This window comes from Drosophila yakuba, chromosome 3R, assembly GCF_016746365.2.
Source record: "Drosophila yakuba strain Tai18E2 chromosome 3R, Prin_Dyak_Tai18E2_2.1, whole genome shotgun sequence".
Lineage (NCBI taxonomy): Eukaryota > Metazoa > Arthropoda > Insecta > Diptera > Drosophilidae > Drosophila > Drosophila yakuba.
Window position 1 is genome coordinate 19,852,036 of NC_052530.2, and position 14,333 is coordinate 19,866,368.

Sequence of the window (14,333 nt, forward strand, 5' to 3'; positions counted from 1 at the left end):
CGCAGCGTTTTACGATGCAGTCGAGGCAGAGAAACTCGGCTAGCAACATAAATGGCCACAATGCAGGCCGCGATACCAGAACGTGACTGGGAAAATCATCGATAGATGGATGCCTGAGTGGATGAATCATAAAATTCACACTGCCATTTGATGGACTTGTTGAAAAGTCTCAGGTCGCTGGAGAAACTTTATCGTTGTAGAATTGAGTGCAGATTTAGTCTTAGATACATTTGCGTGTTGCTTGCAGAATTCCAAAGAAGGTAGCCGTTCAAATTCTACCAAGGTCTCACACTTCTTTTAGGTTTTTACTGGAAATTGCTTTTGAGATATAGATATCAAATTAATTCTAATATGCGCTAAGGAATGCGAATGACTGTATCCTTGTCAGCTGAAAAAACAAACTAGTAAGAAATAAAACAGACACCGAATGTAAGGAATGTAAATGTAAGATTCTAAGAACTTTTATTTATTCTTATCTTATTTTATAATTTGTTATGTTCACGTTGGCACCTTGTTATTATTATTATTAATCATACATACTGTCTCTGGTCCTCAAACTGCTCCAAAAAATTTTTTTCAGCTTGTTATATAAATGCCGGCAAAAACTTATCATTGACCCCCTGCTCCACCCACACAGCCCACTTAACTTTCAATTATTACCACATAGACACATTCGCCACACAGTCAGGTTCAATCATTGAAGTGCTAAACACTATTTCACCATATCCTAACAATAATAAAAACAACTAAGGCAAATAAAACTGACCCATTTAATACGGAGAAAGAGAAAAACACATTTTTGCGTTCATAAATGGGCTGAAATATACCTGAATTATACGGCAACCGGATCGCTTAAGAAGCGTCAGTAAATTAGCAAATATGTGACTTGGGCATTGCGAGAGTCGGATGAAAGCTGGGCGCAAACGCGCAGCCGAGGGCTCAGACCGCTGGTAAACACCAAGGCCCCAGCTTCATTGAGGGCGTGTTCATGGAGGCCCAAAGCCCATGCTCACGCTTAGACCACCTACACCGCGAAAAAATGCACAGTCATTGTCTTTTTGTAAAAACCTTTTCTGTGAGATTTGTGATCTTCAGACCTTTAAAGCCTAATTGTGCTTTCTGATGATGAGAAATATCCGTTGCTTGTCTTACAAATTTCCAAATTAATTATTTTGCATATACAATTTGTATCTATGTTTTAATATATAATAAAATTTATTATGGGTGTATCAATTAATTAATTATCAATTCTTTTAATAAATTATTTAAATGTTTACCGATTACGCTTCGCCTTAAAACACGTTATGGGATAATAACTTTTAACAACAGTCTAAGCGAAGTAATTTGGGATGTTATCATGATGCTGTTTTTATAAATAATGTCCTTGTTCTAAGGAACAAGTAATACTGACAGTCCTAAATGCTAGTTCGCATAATTTCGTAAAACATTTTCAAAATTGTGCCCAACTATTTACCAATTAGCTTCTAAATAAGCACCATTTTCGTTACAATAATCTGTGACTTTTTAGGGCTCAACACAACGCAAGAAATGCGGTTATAAGTGACACCATGGACCACCTTGGTTATGTAAGCCAATTTTTGTCGCCGTGCAGACCTTAGCCAATAGGCCGACAGTCTACTGCAGGGCGCCCCTTTTTGGCCAATGGCCAAGAGCAAGACCAAGACCAATTCCAAGACCAAGACCAAGTACGAGTTTCTCTCTCCGCGACGTCAACGTTGATGGATAATGACGTCGCCAGAGCGGGGCTGCAGAAAAAAAGGCAGCCCAAAATGAACATGTTCACTTAACAAACAAGTTGACTTTGTTTCCCCGCCGTTCTCTAGATTTATGCGGCTGCGGCTGCGACTCTGACTCTTTTTTTGGGCCCTGTCTCCAATTCGGAGTTCGCTCTTTTCGCGTCTCGGCCATAACTTCCGCTGTCTCTCGCCGGGCCTTATTTAATTTACTTTTAAATTGTTTTGTAATGCGCACCGACTGCGACGTCGACAGAGCAGCTGCGGCCCAATATATAAGGCTAGATGTCCGGAGACGCATACATCAAACTCATCTCAGCGCTCCCTCAGAGAAGCAGCCCGATCTACAGAATCGAAGCACCGGATCAGCTATATTTGCAAGGATTAACCGTGTTCTAAAATCAACAATCGATCGAAAATGAAAGTGTTTGCCATCGCTTGTGTGACCCTATTGGCGGCCAGCTGCGCCTTCGCCGCGCCCAGTGTTCAAGACAACCGGGTCGAGGGCGACAATACCCTGGGCCGGGCCGCCCGGTATCTGGGCGCCTGTCTGGAGAGCGACGACATGGCCACCTGCCTGGCCGTCAAGGGCATCACCGCCCTCAACCGCGCCGCTAGGAGCAACAACATCGAGCTGGCCACCGGAGTCACCTTCCAGAGGTGTGTGTTCGTCGACAGTGAAAGTGTCTGGTTCTTGAAACAAAAATCAAATTGAAACCGAAACCGAAACCGAAACCGTAAACAGAATATGCCCTATAAAATCTTCAATCCGTGCTAGTTAAAGTAGTGGTTGCATCATAAAGCTGACTAGAAAAGCTACTTAAAAAGAAATTACGTTATCGAGATCTGTAGGAGAGCTATTAAGAGACTATTAAAAGGAAATTTGGAGAAATTAATTATTAAGTTAGGCAGATTTTTTTTTTTTACGAGAAAAATTTCAAACTTTTGCAAACTTTAGACAAATCAACAGTTGCGACATACTGCAGAAACGATTTCGCAAAGAAAGAAATTCTATACAAATTCCAATATATACATTTTACTCGTGAGCCAAGGCCAAATTCACTTCATAATTAATGCTAAAAAATATAAATCTCTGCGAACCATTTCTTACAGCATTCCAAAAATGATGATAAGAAAGTAATTAGTGATGCAATACACCATTCTTCTAGTTAAGTAAATGTGAAAATGTATTTATAAATTACAATATCATTGCAGAGATCCCGCCAGTCCCGTTGCCCGCACTGGAAAATCGCTGAGCGAACAGGATGTCTATGCCGAGCTACCCCAGAATGCCGATGAGCGTACTGGTCGTCTAGTGGATCTGGCCGTCTCTAGCGCCGCCGATTTCCTGAGCACACACAACTTGGAGTTCAAGCTGCCCGCTGAGACCACCCAGCAGGTGGCTCGTGCCCTCGATGAAGGTGGGTTTTGAGTTGGAATATATTATATAACATAACATAACATAACATCAAAATCACAGGTCGTGGCAAGATCAAGAAGATGCTGGGACCCGTGGCTCTGGCCATTGGCGCAAAGCTGTTCGCCGTCATTCCCCTGGTGCTCGGTTTCCTTGCCCTGCTGACGTTCAAGGCCGTGATCGTGGCCAAGTTGGCCTTCTTCCTGGCCATCTTGGTCGGCGGCTCCCGCCTGCTGGGCGGATTTGGCAACAAGTTTGGCGGAAACTCCTTGGCCGGAGCCTACAACTCAAACGCCTGGTCCGCTCCTGCCAGCGCCGGTTGGAGCTCGGGAGCCTCCTCGTCCTATCCCTATGCCCGCAGCATCAGCGAAGATGGATCCGATGCCCAGCAGTTGGCCTACGCCGGCCAGCAGCAGCAGTAGAAGCGGCTGGGAGACAGCTCCAACAGATGTGCCTTCGTTTTGAAACCTTTAGTCTGTAGTAATTTATTCGAAATGTAATTAACTAATTTATTGACACACCAACGCACACAGCACCCGCAAGTCAAGTCGAATGTTTGAATAAAACCAAGAGCATTGCACCCGAAAAAAGACATAAAAAAAATGTAATCCGCAAATCCAAGCACGTGGGTTGTTCTTACCTGTGGCCAGAGACTTTCCCAGTTTCCCAGGGCTTAATTGAAATACTGACAGACCCCAAAACAAAATATGTGGAACTTTGCGCACTGGGCGGCAACAAGTTTGTGGCTGGCAATTAAAACTTGTGGCAGGTTCTGTTGCTGAGCACCAAAAAAAAAAAACCCAAAAGAATACAGAAAAGCGTTGAAAAAAAATAACTGATAAGCTGGGAATTTAGTATTTGGCAAGTTTGTGGCCTGCTCATAATTGGAGTTTCTAGTAGCCATGTGACGGCCGCTCGGCATGTTAATTGTTTGACAGAAACTTTCTACTTATGCTCATAAAAGTGTCACATGCTGAATTGAAAAGAGATATATGCGGCGATGTGCTACAATTCAGCTTTCTTTCACAGGAAGATTTAGAAGCAATTGAAATAGAAAACAAGCCACGAACGCCACTTGACAATAGTTGAATGAAATCGAAAGCGTTGAAAGCAACATAGTAACTAACTGGGCCAAATTGTGCATTAAGTCACCACCGGCGGGGCATACCAAATACGGGTGGGTCTCAAAGATTCACTACCATAATCCCGTCTCCACCGCGAGCTCTAATGGAGCTAATGGAGAGGAACAACCGGCCAAGAATCTGGCACAGGCAAGCCGAACACGTAGCCTCGGCGACGCTATTGAATGCTAATTGGGATACGGATAACGGCTGAGCACCCGAAATCGGGCCACTTGCTTATATAAAATATATGTATGGTATATGGTAAATGGTATATGGTATATACAAAAATATTATTCAGCCGGCCGACCACTGACCACTGGCCACCAAACACCACTGGCCACTTCCCTTTCGTTGACATCGCGACGTGCGTGGAAATATGGTCAAGAAACTGCCGGCCAGGTAGCATACGCATATGCTATGCATAAATTGTTTTTGGAATATTTGGTATTGCCGTTTCGTATTGTTATTGTTATTGCAGTGGCGAGCGGTGCGTTTTGGATTTTTGGCCTGCCACGCGATTTCTAGCCACAAAATTGGTCAATCGACGTTGAATCGAAATGGTATAAAACGCGGGGACAGTGCATTCAATTAATCACAAAGCGATTCCCGTTCACATCGGCAGCACTCACCAGCTCCAGGCAGCCGTCCCCCAAGGATTATAACCCACTCAAAGTCGAAGACACCCCCAAGTGCTAATCAAAATGTGCGCGAAATTCGTATATGCTGTTCTGCTGGCCGGCCTTGTTTGCGGCTCCATGGCCCTTCCCTCCCAGGACAACACCGAGCGGGACCTGGTCAACATGCTGAACCGCCTGGACGGTGAGGAGTCCGTCGCGCTCTTCGGCGGTCTAAGGATCGACCGCTCGGAGACGGGTCGCAGCTTCGGTGCCTCCAAGGCCGTCGAGTCCTTCGACGACCGTGCCGAACGCTACCTGGAGACTCACGAGCTGAACCTCTCCTTCTCCGGCGATGAGCAGGAGGAGAACGCCGAGAATGAGTACACCGGACGCGCCATGGATGGTGAGTGATCTTGGCTTTCTCGATAAATATAGAAGTGTATTCGTGAACACTGAAAGGAAAACAAATTATTAAAAGTAATAAGAAGCTAGATATTTTAAGTCTCATAAATCGATAGAAGCTAATAGCCAAGAACTTTGAATTGATTTGTATTAGTTATCTTATAATAACTTAATTTTTTTTCATTTTTCTATTAAAATCTATTTCAAAATCAGAAGCAAACGTGCGCATGGTAAACCATCCTGGCTCTCAAGTCGTTCCTATTTTTAGCGGATGGTTTAATGAAGCTAATTTGCCTCTGATTTCGCAGAACTTAATAAGGGATTAAGATTAAAAAGGAATTATAAAATAACTAATACAAACACACATCACGAATACTTCAACCGAACACTAACAAAGGCTAAAGGTACCAAGGTCCACTCTGATGTGCTCAAAGCCAACTGGCAAAATCAAAACTACTAGCATACTCAGTTGCGCTGACGAGAAGCGAAGTGAAAGCTTTCACTCGACTGCAGACTGCCAACTGCCAGGCGTTGAATACTTTTAGGAGCACTGCTAAAATGCTTTCTCTTTACTTTCTCCCTCCCGGAAAAAAACAGAGTCCCGCAGCAAGCGCATGAAGAAGCTGCTGTTGCCCCTTCTTTTGGCTTTGAAGCTGAAGAAGGCCGTCGTTGTCAAGATTATGTTCACCATCATCAAGTTCATCTCGCTGAAGGCTCTGGCCATCTCCTTCCTGGCTCTCATCCTGGCTGGTGAGTTTGCTTCTACTGATTTCAGGAATAGCACTTTTAACACACATTTCCCGCACAGGTGCCACCTTCTTCAAGGATCTGCTGGCCAAGAAGAAGGAACACATCACCACTGCTTACATCACCGGTAGCCCACTGAACGCCGATATCGTGCACTCCGACTGGAGTCGCAATGGTCAGGCCGGAGCCGCCGATCTGGCCTACAACCATTATGGTCTGGCTCAGCCCTTCTAAGCCGGAAAACACACACCGACCCATCCATCCCACTCTGTACTAGCCTGAATCCTTCACCTGCTATATCTTACCCTACCAAAGCGCCTTCCTTCTTCAACTTCCTCCCACTTCACACCCATTTCCACAACCTATCCATCTAAGACTTTGCTGAAGAATGGTCTAATTCGTAGTCAATAATTATTTAGTTCCATTTAGTTAGTTAGCTGCGACATACCAAAAAAAAAATGTAAAAAAAAAAAGATAACTATTGAAATGGTCCCTCGACCCTTGGATAGCCCAAATGACAATGCTTAAGGATACCACGGTCAATCAATGATTGCACCATATTTATTGCACATCTCCCAATCCATGTCTCTTGGCAGTCGTACATGTCACTCAGGTTCATCGAAAGCAACGAAGATTATGCCTGCTAAAGAGCTTACTTACTAAGTATTTATTCAGAAAACTTTAAGCAATTGAATAAAAATGATTCATCAAATGCAAAACTAAACACTTTTTAAACCAAATCGGAGGAGTGGAATGAAAGTACAAGTATATTACCGGATTTAAGCTTCCTTGTTAAGACTCAAAGGTAATTCTTAAAAAGTCATTAGGAAAAGTTTATTCAGCCTGCTAAAAAGTGAAAAAAATTAGTTGTATCTCTTGCTTCTATTTAAACACTTTCCTTTAACGTCTTGCAAAAACCAAAACTTTGTGAAGACATACATATTTCCTCTTAATTATATTAGCAAAGTTGAGTTTGGGGCCGTGAATTTCTTTGCGCCAACTTCCTAATTGATTTTTAATCAAATGTCCCACTTGTCGTTGGTATAAAAACACCACTCGTGCTGGCCAAAAGTCAACAGAATCAATATGAACGCCTTAAGCAACAAACTCATTGGCTGTCAGATTAAATTTGCCCTCATTGTGGGCCTGTTGGTATCCTTGGCCTGGGCACTTCCTGTCGAGGATGATAGGAATCCCCTACCAACAGAAAATTCTGCCGTGAACACCGAGCAGCCCATTGAAGCATCCCCTGTGGTGGAAAATGCAGAAAGTGCTGCTCAGCTCCGATTCCCGCCTTTCAATAACAATGGAACGAACTTTTTCGAAAGGTTTGGTGAAAAATTCAGGAATAAGTGGACCACAACTACAACTACAACCACAACGACCAAGAGTCCAGCAGCATAAGCTCCATAAGAAAAATTAGAAGGACCGCAAGCAGCAACGATCAGTACCTAAAAGATTACCACATACTTATTTATTTTATATTTATTAAAATTCACCTTTTTATGCCAGAACTAATTTGTCTTACATTTTCAATAAAACTGAAAGTATATTAAATAATAATTGTATATTAAAACAAGGGTTCATGTCCCGTCAAATGAATAGAGGATATCCTATAAGAATATATAAAAACCGCTATTATTATTTTCAACGAAAATAAGCACAAAAACAAACTTTTTAAGTTAGCAGTGTTTTCCGGAATAGATTACATCGTTTCAAACATGGGTAAACAAAATACCTGCTGGGCAAAAAAGCGAAAATCAAAAGTCGCCCAACCAATTGGTCATTAGCACTGCATGTAATCTGAATATTAATGAAGTCATTCTCGGCGTGGCAAGATACATTTTTTCATGGGCAATGCGAGCAAAGAAAGTAGCAAAACGACGCTGGGCAAGACTCAAATGAAAATGGAGTAATAATTAACAATGAATTGTTAGTTAGTCCCAGTTAGGCAGGCAAAATGTTGGGTCTTAATTTATGAAGGTCCGAGGCACGCGACGTTTATCAAGCACTTGTAATTACCTGAATTCCCGAGCTTGTGAGAGTTTTCTTCTCGGACTCTTGGGAAATTCATTGGCTGGAACTTTTGGTGACAGAATTAGCCGTTTCGCAAGACCGACGCCACCGCTGCCGCAGAGGAAAGCGAAAGTGCCGCCCAGTTGGACTCAGCTGACTGACGCTGGGAAGAATTTCGACCACAAATCGTTTGGGTAATTAGAAAAGCACAAGGGCCCAGCGCCGATGGAATACGGTTTGGTGAAAGGGAAATGGGAATGGAAATGGAAACAGTGGCAGCGTGTATAAAAGCAAAGGCCTTCAAATCGAGATGATGCAGTCTCTCAAACAGTCCCCACTGCAGTAGATAGCGAAGATGTTGCTGACCAAGACCCTGGAATATCTTTTTTACTTGGCCCTATTCGCCTTTATGTGCAAATACGCGACGGCTGCCAGTGTCCAGCCTACCGAAGTACCGGCAGGTTCTCCGGAAACCATTAAAAAATCCCAAAGGGCAGAGAGTCTTCTCAGTGGCTGTGAAACATCTACGCTTAGTTGGATGTGCCTTAAGATCGAGTTCGTGAAGATCATGGAAAAGCTCGCCGAACAGGAGGAACTAAACGTTTTGCCTGGAATCAGTGTGGTCAAGGATGAGAATGCCACCGAACTCAAGACATCGGAGCTCATGGCAGGTACGTTCTGCCAAACATAAAAATATGTACAAACAAGAACATGAAATACCCAGGCTTTCTTGTACCTAATTTGCATTGTATTAGATATTACCATTATAAACGAAATACTATAATCACTAAACTAGCTATCGTTCACAGAGTGCATTCTAACTTAATTATCAATTACTATTTATTTACAGAAGTGGCTCGCAGCTATCCCAGTGACCCGAGTACTCGCTTGAATGGCTATATAGTGGCCAAAGTAGAGAACCTTCTGAAAACGCGTTTCCTCAGATTTCGCCTGCTGGATGACAAATCCCTCGTAGAAGGTCGCAAGAACAAGTTCGGCAAGAAAGGAGGGTTGGAGGCCCTGGTGGCGGCTGGAGTCATGATGAAGGGAATGCTTATGGCCATGGGCCTCGGAGCCATCGCTCTGATGGCCGGAAAGGCTCTGATGACAGCTTTAATGGCATTAACCCTGTCTGGAGTCCTCGGCCTTAAGAGCTTGGCCGGTGGCGGTGGAAAGTCCACCACATACGAGATTGTGGCTAAGCCAATTTACACCTCCAGCCACTCGCATTCGGTCACTCACGAGGATGGAGGCCACTCACACAGTCCCCACTTTGCCGCAGGAGGCGGTGGTGGTGGTACTGCCAGTGGCTTTGGCTACGGAGGATATGCTAGGTCCCTGAGAGTGGATCAGTCAGCAAACCAAATCTAATAATTTTAGAAAGAACCGACAGTATCATTATCTAATAATTTATTTATTTATTGTACCTTAAGAAACATAATACAATAGCATACAATGAAATTGTTTTAGTTTTAATGTGTGAATTTTAACACTTTAAATGCGTTGAAAAGAATGTTACCGATCTTATAAATTACATACTTATATTGTTCATCAGAAATAATATTCAGTAGTCAGATATCTGGGGCGCCTAATATGCCCATGGTTTTTATAAAAGGCTTGTAGGCCCACAAAAGTATTTACACAAAATTCCAAGCAAATGCAATTAAAGAAATAGTAATAATCGAATAAGCACCTTGCTATCCGTTAAAAAGCAATATATTAAAACAAAAAGGAATTGAGTTCTTATAAACACTTATTTTCTTTAATTCTCCCTTTCTAAAAAAAAAAGTTTGTTAACATTTCATATGTCTATCAATTAGCAGATTTATTAGAAACAGAGTCCAATGACCAACTTTCCAATTCGAACAAGTTTGCCCATATAAAACGAGAAATTTAGAAGGAAACTACAGTTGTTTTCGCATCACCATGAACTACACTTGTCTACGCATCACCATGACGCCGATTTGTTATGGTACGTAAAGAAATTTATTTTCTTCTAAGTGAGAACTAAAAAATTCTTTTTGTTTAGCAAGTGCAATGATAGTCTTCATATTAAGAATACATTTTTGTACGGCGGAGGCTGATCACGTAATAAAACCACAGATAGTTGGTGCCAGTAGCCAACTATCAGAGAAAGAAATATTCCGTTCAGAATTGCCTATTCCCATTAAACTGAACTATGACAATCAACAAATTTATAATAATAATAGGCTTCCGATTGTAAAATCAGAAACTGAGAACATGCTCAAGAATACATTTTACCAAGATTATGATGAGCCTCCTTCTGACTTCGCTCTGAAAAGGTTTTGGGGAAAGTGGAGAAGAAGGAGAACGTCTACAAGGCCCCCAACAAGCGTATCTTCGGATCCAGCATCAACAGTACCTCCGACCACTTCCACCGCCATACCGACATCAACTGAAACGCCAACAACATCTACTGCATTACCGACATCAACTGAGATGGTAACCACATCCACAGCGATTCCAACGGCGATTCCCTCAACTCAATCTCCAGCAACGTCCACTGCCATACCAACATCAACTGAGACGCCAACAACATCCACCGCCATACCGACATCAACTGAGACGCCAACAACATCCACCGCGATCCCGTCATCTACAACAACCACGACACAATCTCCAACAACATCAACAGCGATTCCAACGTCTACAACATCCACAACACAGTCTCCCACAACTTCCACAGCAATTCCAACGTCGACGACAACCACAACACAGACTCCAACAACTTCAACAGCAATTCCAACGTCTACAGGAAGCACTACACAGTCTTCAACAACATCCACAGCGGTTCCAACGTCTATAACAACCACAACTGAGTCATCGACAACATCAACGGCGATTCCAACCTCTACAACATCCACAACACAAGCTCCCACAACTTCTACAGCAATTCCGACGTCCACGACAACCACAACACAGACTCCAACAACTTCAACAGCAATTCCAACGTCTACAGGAAGCACAACACAGTCTTCAACAACATCCACAGCGGTTCCAACTTCTATAACAACCACAACTGAGTCATCGACAACATCAACTGCGATTCCAACGTCTACAACATCCACAACACAGTCTCCCACAACTTCCACAGCAATTCCGACGTCCACGACAACCACAACACAGACTCCAACAACTTCAACAGCAATTCCAACATCTACAGGAAGCACAACACAGTCTTCAACAACATCCACAGCGGTTCCAACTTCTATAACAACCACAACTGAGTCATCGACAACATCAACTGCGATTCCAACGTCTACAACATCCACAACACAGTCTCCCACAACTTCCACAGCAATTCCAGCATCGACGACAAGCACAACACAGACTCCAACAACTTCAACAGCAATTCCAACGTCTACAGGAAGCACAACACAGTCTTCAACAACATCAACAGCAATTCCAACGTCTATAACAACCACAACTGAGTCATCGACAACATCAACTGCGATTCCAACGTCTACAACATCCACAACACAGTCTCCCACAACTTCCACAGCAATTCCAACGTCGACGACTACCACAACACAGTCTCCAACAACTTCAACAGCAATTCCAACATCTACAGGAAGCACAACACAGTCTTCAACGACATCAACAGCAATTCCAACGTCTATAACAACCACAACTGAGTCAACGACAACATCAACAGCAATTCCAACATCTACAGGAAGCACAACACAGTCTTCAACGACATCAACAGCAATTCCAACGTCTATAACAACCACAACTGAGTCAACGACAACATCAACAGCGATTCCAACATCTACAACATCCACAACACAGTCTTCCACAACTTCTACAACAATTTCAACGTCGACGACAACTACTACACAGTTTCCAACAACTTCAACAGCAATACCAACGTCTACAGGAAGCACAACACAGTCTTCAACAACATCCACGGCAATTCCAACGTCTATAACAACCACAACTGAGTCATCGACAACATCAACAGCGATTCCAACCTCTACAACATCCACAACACAGTCTCCCACAACTTCTACAGCAATTCCAACGTCGACGTCTTCCACAACACAGTCTCCAACAACTTCAACAGCAGTTGTTCCTATAGAATAGACATCAATTTGATTTTCGCGCATTATATTATATTATATTACTGCTTATTTTACAATTTGGGTTTCTACCCTAAAAATATATAAAATCCACTTTGTTATAAGTCCAAACCTTTACTCCAAACGTTGCGCAAACATAAATAAGAAAATATAAGAATGAGAATAAAATTGAGATAAGAATGATAGAAATTTGACGTCCTTATTGATTTAGAATTAATACCATTACTTATTATAACAAAAAACTCTATAGTCGAGTTCCCCGACTATCTGATTCCCGTTACTCAGCTATTGGAAGTGCGAAGGTGAGACTTCAACACTGACAGTTTTTGGCGGTTTATGGGCAATAGAGTGGGCGTGGCAACCAGTTTTTTGGCAAATCGAGAGTAATTAACAAGACTAATAAAAAAATATCAAAATATTTTTTAAAAGTGTTGGCGGCTTGTGGGCATTAGAGTGGGCGTGGCAACAAGACTCCGGAGTCTGCATGCTTAATCTCAACTTTCTAGCTTTTATAGTTCCTGTGATCTCGACGTTATAAGGACAGAGAGACTGATGGACAGACGGACATGGCCAGATCGACTCGAATATTAATCCTGTTCAAGAATATATATACTTTATATGGTCGGAAACGGTTCCTTTTACCTGTTACATACAATCTAGTATATCATTTCACCCTACGAGTAACGAGTATAAAGGGCTCACACTTTGAACTAATTTAATTCATAGCTATAACGTGGCGTATTAACGTCAGCGTTTGGAATCTAGGCCAACAGACAAACATAAAAACTGTAAAATTTATTTATAAACTTTCCCTTTTATTAATGAACACAATCATTAAATGAAATAGTTAAATAGTACGTCTTTGAAATGAAGACTGAGAATCTAATTAGAAATGCTTTACTTTGGAAAAAAATAAAGTTTTCTAACTAGCTAGATAACCTTCTTTCCGTTATTTCTAAGTATTCTTTATAATGCAATAATTAAAAGAGAAATTAATCAATATTTTTCAAAATTTAAACTTATTTGCACCTTTCTTTTTTTTATCATTTGTAGACAGAGAACATCGCATAGTAAGTTGTACGTTCTAAAGAAATTAGGTGCCAATTAGCAAAATTATAAAAAAAAAATTTATTAACCAGTGACCTACTTTTTAATTCAAGCCAGACATATAAAGACCGAAAAAATTCAAGAATATGTTCAGTTTGTCTAACGTCGCCATGAAGTTATTTTTTAGTGGTACGTAAAGATAATTATGAATCCAAGATTTTTATATTTTAATAAGTATTTTTAGTGGTAGCCCTCGTATGCCTTACAAAACAAAGTCTTAGCCAATTGCACAGTGAGCCGTTGCTGGCAGTGCTGAAAGCTAGCGGAGATGATCCAAAAACTCCACTGATTGTGCTTTCAAATCCCACATCAAGGCCAACATTTGGGGAGTCAATAAAATCGGAACTGGATATTCAGACCACACAACTTCCAGATTCCGCAACAACTATTTCACCAGCCAGATTTACAACGGCTTCCATAGAAAAACGCAATAAAAAAACACGACCTTCTCCGAAGCAGAAAACTGGCATAAAATATGAACAAAAACATACATTTTCGGTGCAGGACCTATTGCTGATGCCCGGAATTATGGAGAGCTCCCCAAATATTGACCAGGGACCAATTAATACCATAACCGCCCAACCTGTCTTCTATCCTTTTCCAGTTTATATACCATATCCGATGCCGTTAATGCTGAGCCCCCACATGCATCTGATGAGTACACCGGCCCAGGATAAAGTTGATGGCGAAATCGCGATGGGCATCAATGAGATGATGATGGAAAATCTACTTAGAAACTCTCCCCAGCAAGACAACGGAACTGATTGGCACAAGATAATCAGGAATCGAGTAAAGACCGTCACCCAAGATAACCAGAAAAATTGGAGGGGAAAATGGCGAAAGACAACAACAACTACTTCAACCACTACCACTCCAACTCCTGCTACAATGTCCACTGAGCCAACGAGATTGCAGCTGGATAGAAGTGACCAAAGTGATACTGTGCTAAAATCGATCGAAGCCAATGAAAAGACAACTTTTGCCACGACAACTGATGCTACAATCTAATTAAATAAAGGAAAAACATGTAGCAAAAAATAACTACCTGG

At 42.0% G+C, this 14,333-nt stretch overlaps 6 protein-coding genes across 6 annotated transcripts; all 6 read left to right on the forward strand.

Moving 5' to 3' along the window:
• The first annotated feature begins 2,080 nt into the window (after positions 1–2,080).
• Positions 2,081–3,793, forward strand: LOC6537589. Its single transcript, XM_002098099.4, has 3 exons — positions 2,081–2,414; positions 2,970–3,175; positions 3,235–3,793. Exons 1-3 carry the CDS (start codon positions 2,173–2,175, stop codon positions 3,591–3,593), a joined length of 807 nt encoding a protein of 268 aa, XP_002098135.1. The 5' UTR covers positions 2,081–2,172; the 3' UTR covers positions 3,594–3,793.
• Positions 3,794–4,885: 1,092 nt separating this feature from the next.
• LOC6537590 lies at positions 4,886–6,785 on the forward strand. Its single transcript, XM_002098100.4, has 3 exons — positions 4,886–5,315; positions 5,912–6,064; positions 6,123–6,785. Exons 1-3 carry the CDS (start codon positions 4,997–4,999, stop codon positions 6,293–6,295), a joined length of 645 nt encoding a protein of 214 aa, XP_002098136.1. The 5' UTR covers positions 4,886–4,996; the 3' UTR covers positions 6,296–6,785.
• Positions 6,786–6,838: 53 nt separating this feature from the next.
• LOC120321957 lies at positions 6,839–7,608 on the forward strand. Its single transcript, XM_039376339.2, has one exon. The coding sequence runs from the start codon at positions 7,148–7,150 to the stop codon at positions 7,463–7,465; it is 318 nt and encodes a 105-aa protein (XP_039232273.1). The 5' UTR covers positions 6,839–7,147; the 3' UTR covers positions 7,466–7,608.
• Positions 7,609–8,359: 751 nt separating this feature from the next.
• Positions 8,360–9,635, forward strand: LOC6537592. The gene is made up of 2 exons (XM_039375910.2): positions 8,360–8,748; positions 8,928–9,635. The coding sequence occupies exons 1-2, from the start codon at positions 8,433–8,435 to the stop codon at positions 9,446–9,448; spliced, it is 837 nt and encodes a 278-aa protein (XP_039231844.1). The 5' UTR covers positions 8,360–8,432; the 3' UTR covers positions 9,449–9,635.
• A 354-nt stretch (positions 9,636–9,989) lies between these two features.
• Positions 9,990–12,316, forward strand: LOC120321980 (mucin-5AC). Its single transcript, XM_039376402.1, has 2 exons — positions 9,990–10,049; positions 10,107–12,316. The coding sequence occupies exons 1-2, from the start codon at positions 10,004–10,006 to the stop codon at positions 12,179–12,181; spliced, it is 2,121 nt and encodes a 706-aa protein (XP_039232336.1). The 5' UTR covers positions 9,990–10,003; the 3' UTR covers positions 12,182–12,316.
• Positions 12,317–13,389: 1,073 nt separating this feature from the next.
• Positions 13,390–14,322, forward strand: LOC6537594. Its single transcript, XM_002098104.3, has 2 exons — positions 13,390–13,413; positions 13,469–14,322. The coding sequence occupies exons 1-2, from the start codon at positions 13,395–13,397 to the stop codon at positions 14,290–14,292; spliced, it is 843 nt and encodes a 280-aa protein (XP_002098140.2). The 5' UTR covers positions 13,390–13,394; the 3' UTR covers positions 14,293–14,322.
• Positions 14,323–14,333: the final 11 nt, after the last annotated feature.

Coding starts and splice junctions, on each gene's coding strand:
- LOC120321980 (XM_039376402.1), top strand. CDS start 10,004: ATGAACTACACTTGTCTACGCATCACCATGACGCCGATTTGTTATG. Junction 10,050..10,106: donor CATGACGCCGATTTGTTATG/GTACGTAAAGAA, acceptor CTTTTTGTTTAG/CAAGTGCAATGATAGTCTTC.
- LOC120321957 (XM_039376339.2), top strand. CDS start 7,148: ATGAACGCCTTAAGCAACAAACTCATTGGCTGTCAGATTAAATTTGCC.
- LOC6537592 (XM_039375910.2), top strand. CDS start 8,433: ATGTTGCTGACCAAGACCCTGGAATATCTTTTTTACTTGGCCCTATTC. Junction 8,749..8,927: donor GACATCGGAGCTCATGGCAG/GTACGTTCTGCC, acceptor ATTTATTTACAG/AAGTGGCTCGCAGCTATCCC.
- LOC6537590 (XM_002098100.4), top strand. CDS start 4,997: ATGTGCGCGAAATTCGTATATGCTGTTCTGCTGGCCGGCCTTGTTTGC. Junction 5,316..5,911: donor CACCGGACGCGCCATGGATG/GTGAGTGATCTT, acceptor GGAAAAAAACAG/AGTCCCGCAGCAAGCGCATG. Junction 6,065..6,122: donor CCTGGCTCTCATCCTGGCTG/GTGAGTTTGCTT, acceptor TTTCCCGCACAG/GTGCCACCTTCTTCAAGGAT.
- LOC6537589 (XM_002098099.4), top strand. CDS start 2,173: ATGAAAGTGTTTGCCATCGCTTGTGTGACCCTATTGGCGGCCAGCTGC. Junction 2,415..2,969: donor ACCGGAGTCACCTTCCAGAG/GTGTGTGTTCGT, acceptor ATATCATTGCAG/AGATCCCGCCAGTCCCGTTG. Junction 3,176..3,234: donor GGCTCGTGCCCTCGATGAAG/GTGGGTTTTGAG, acceptor TCAAAATCACAG/GTCGTGGCAAGATCAAGAAG.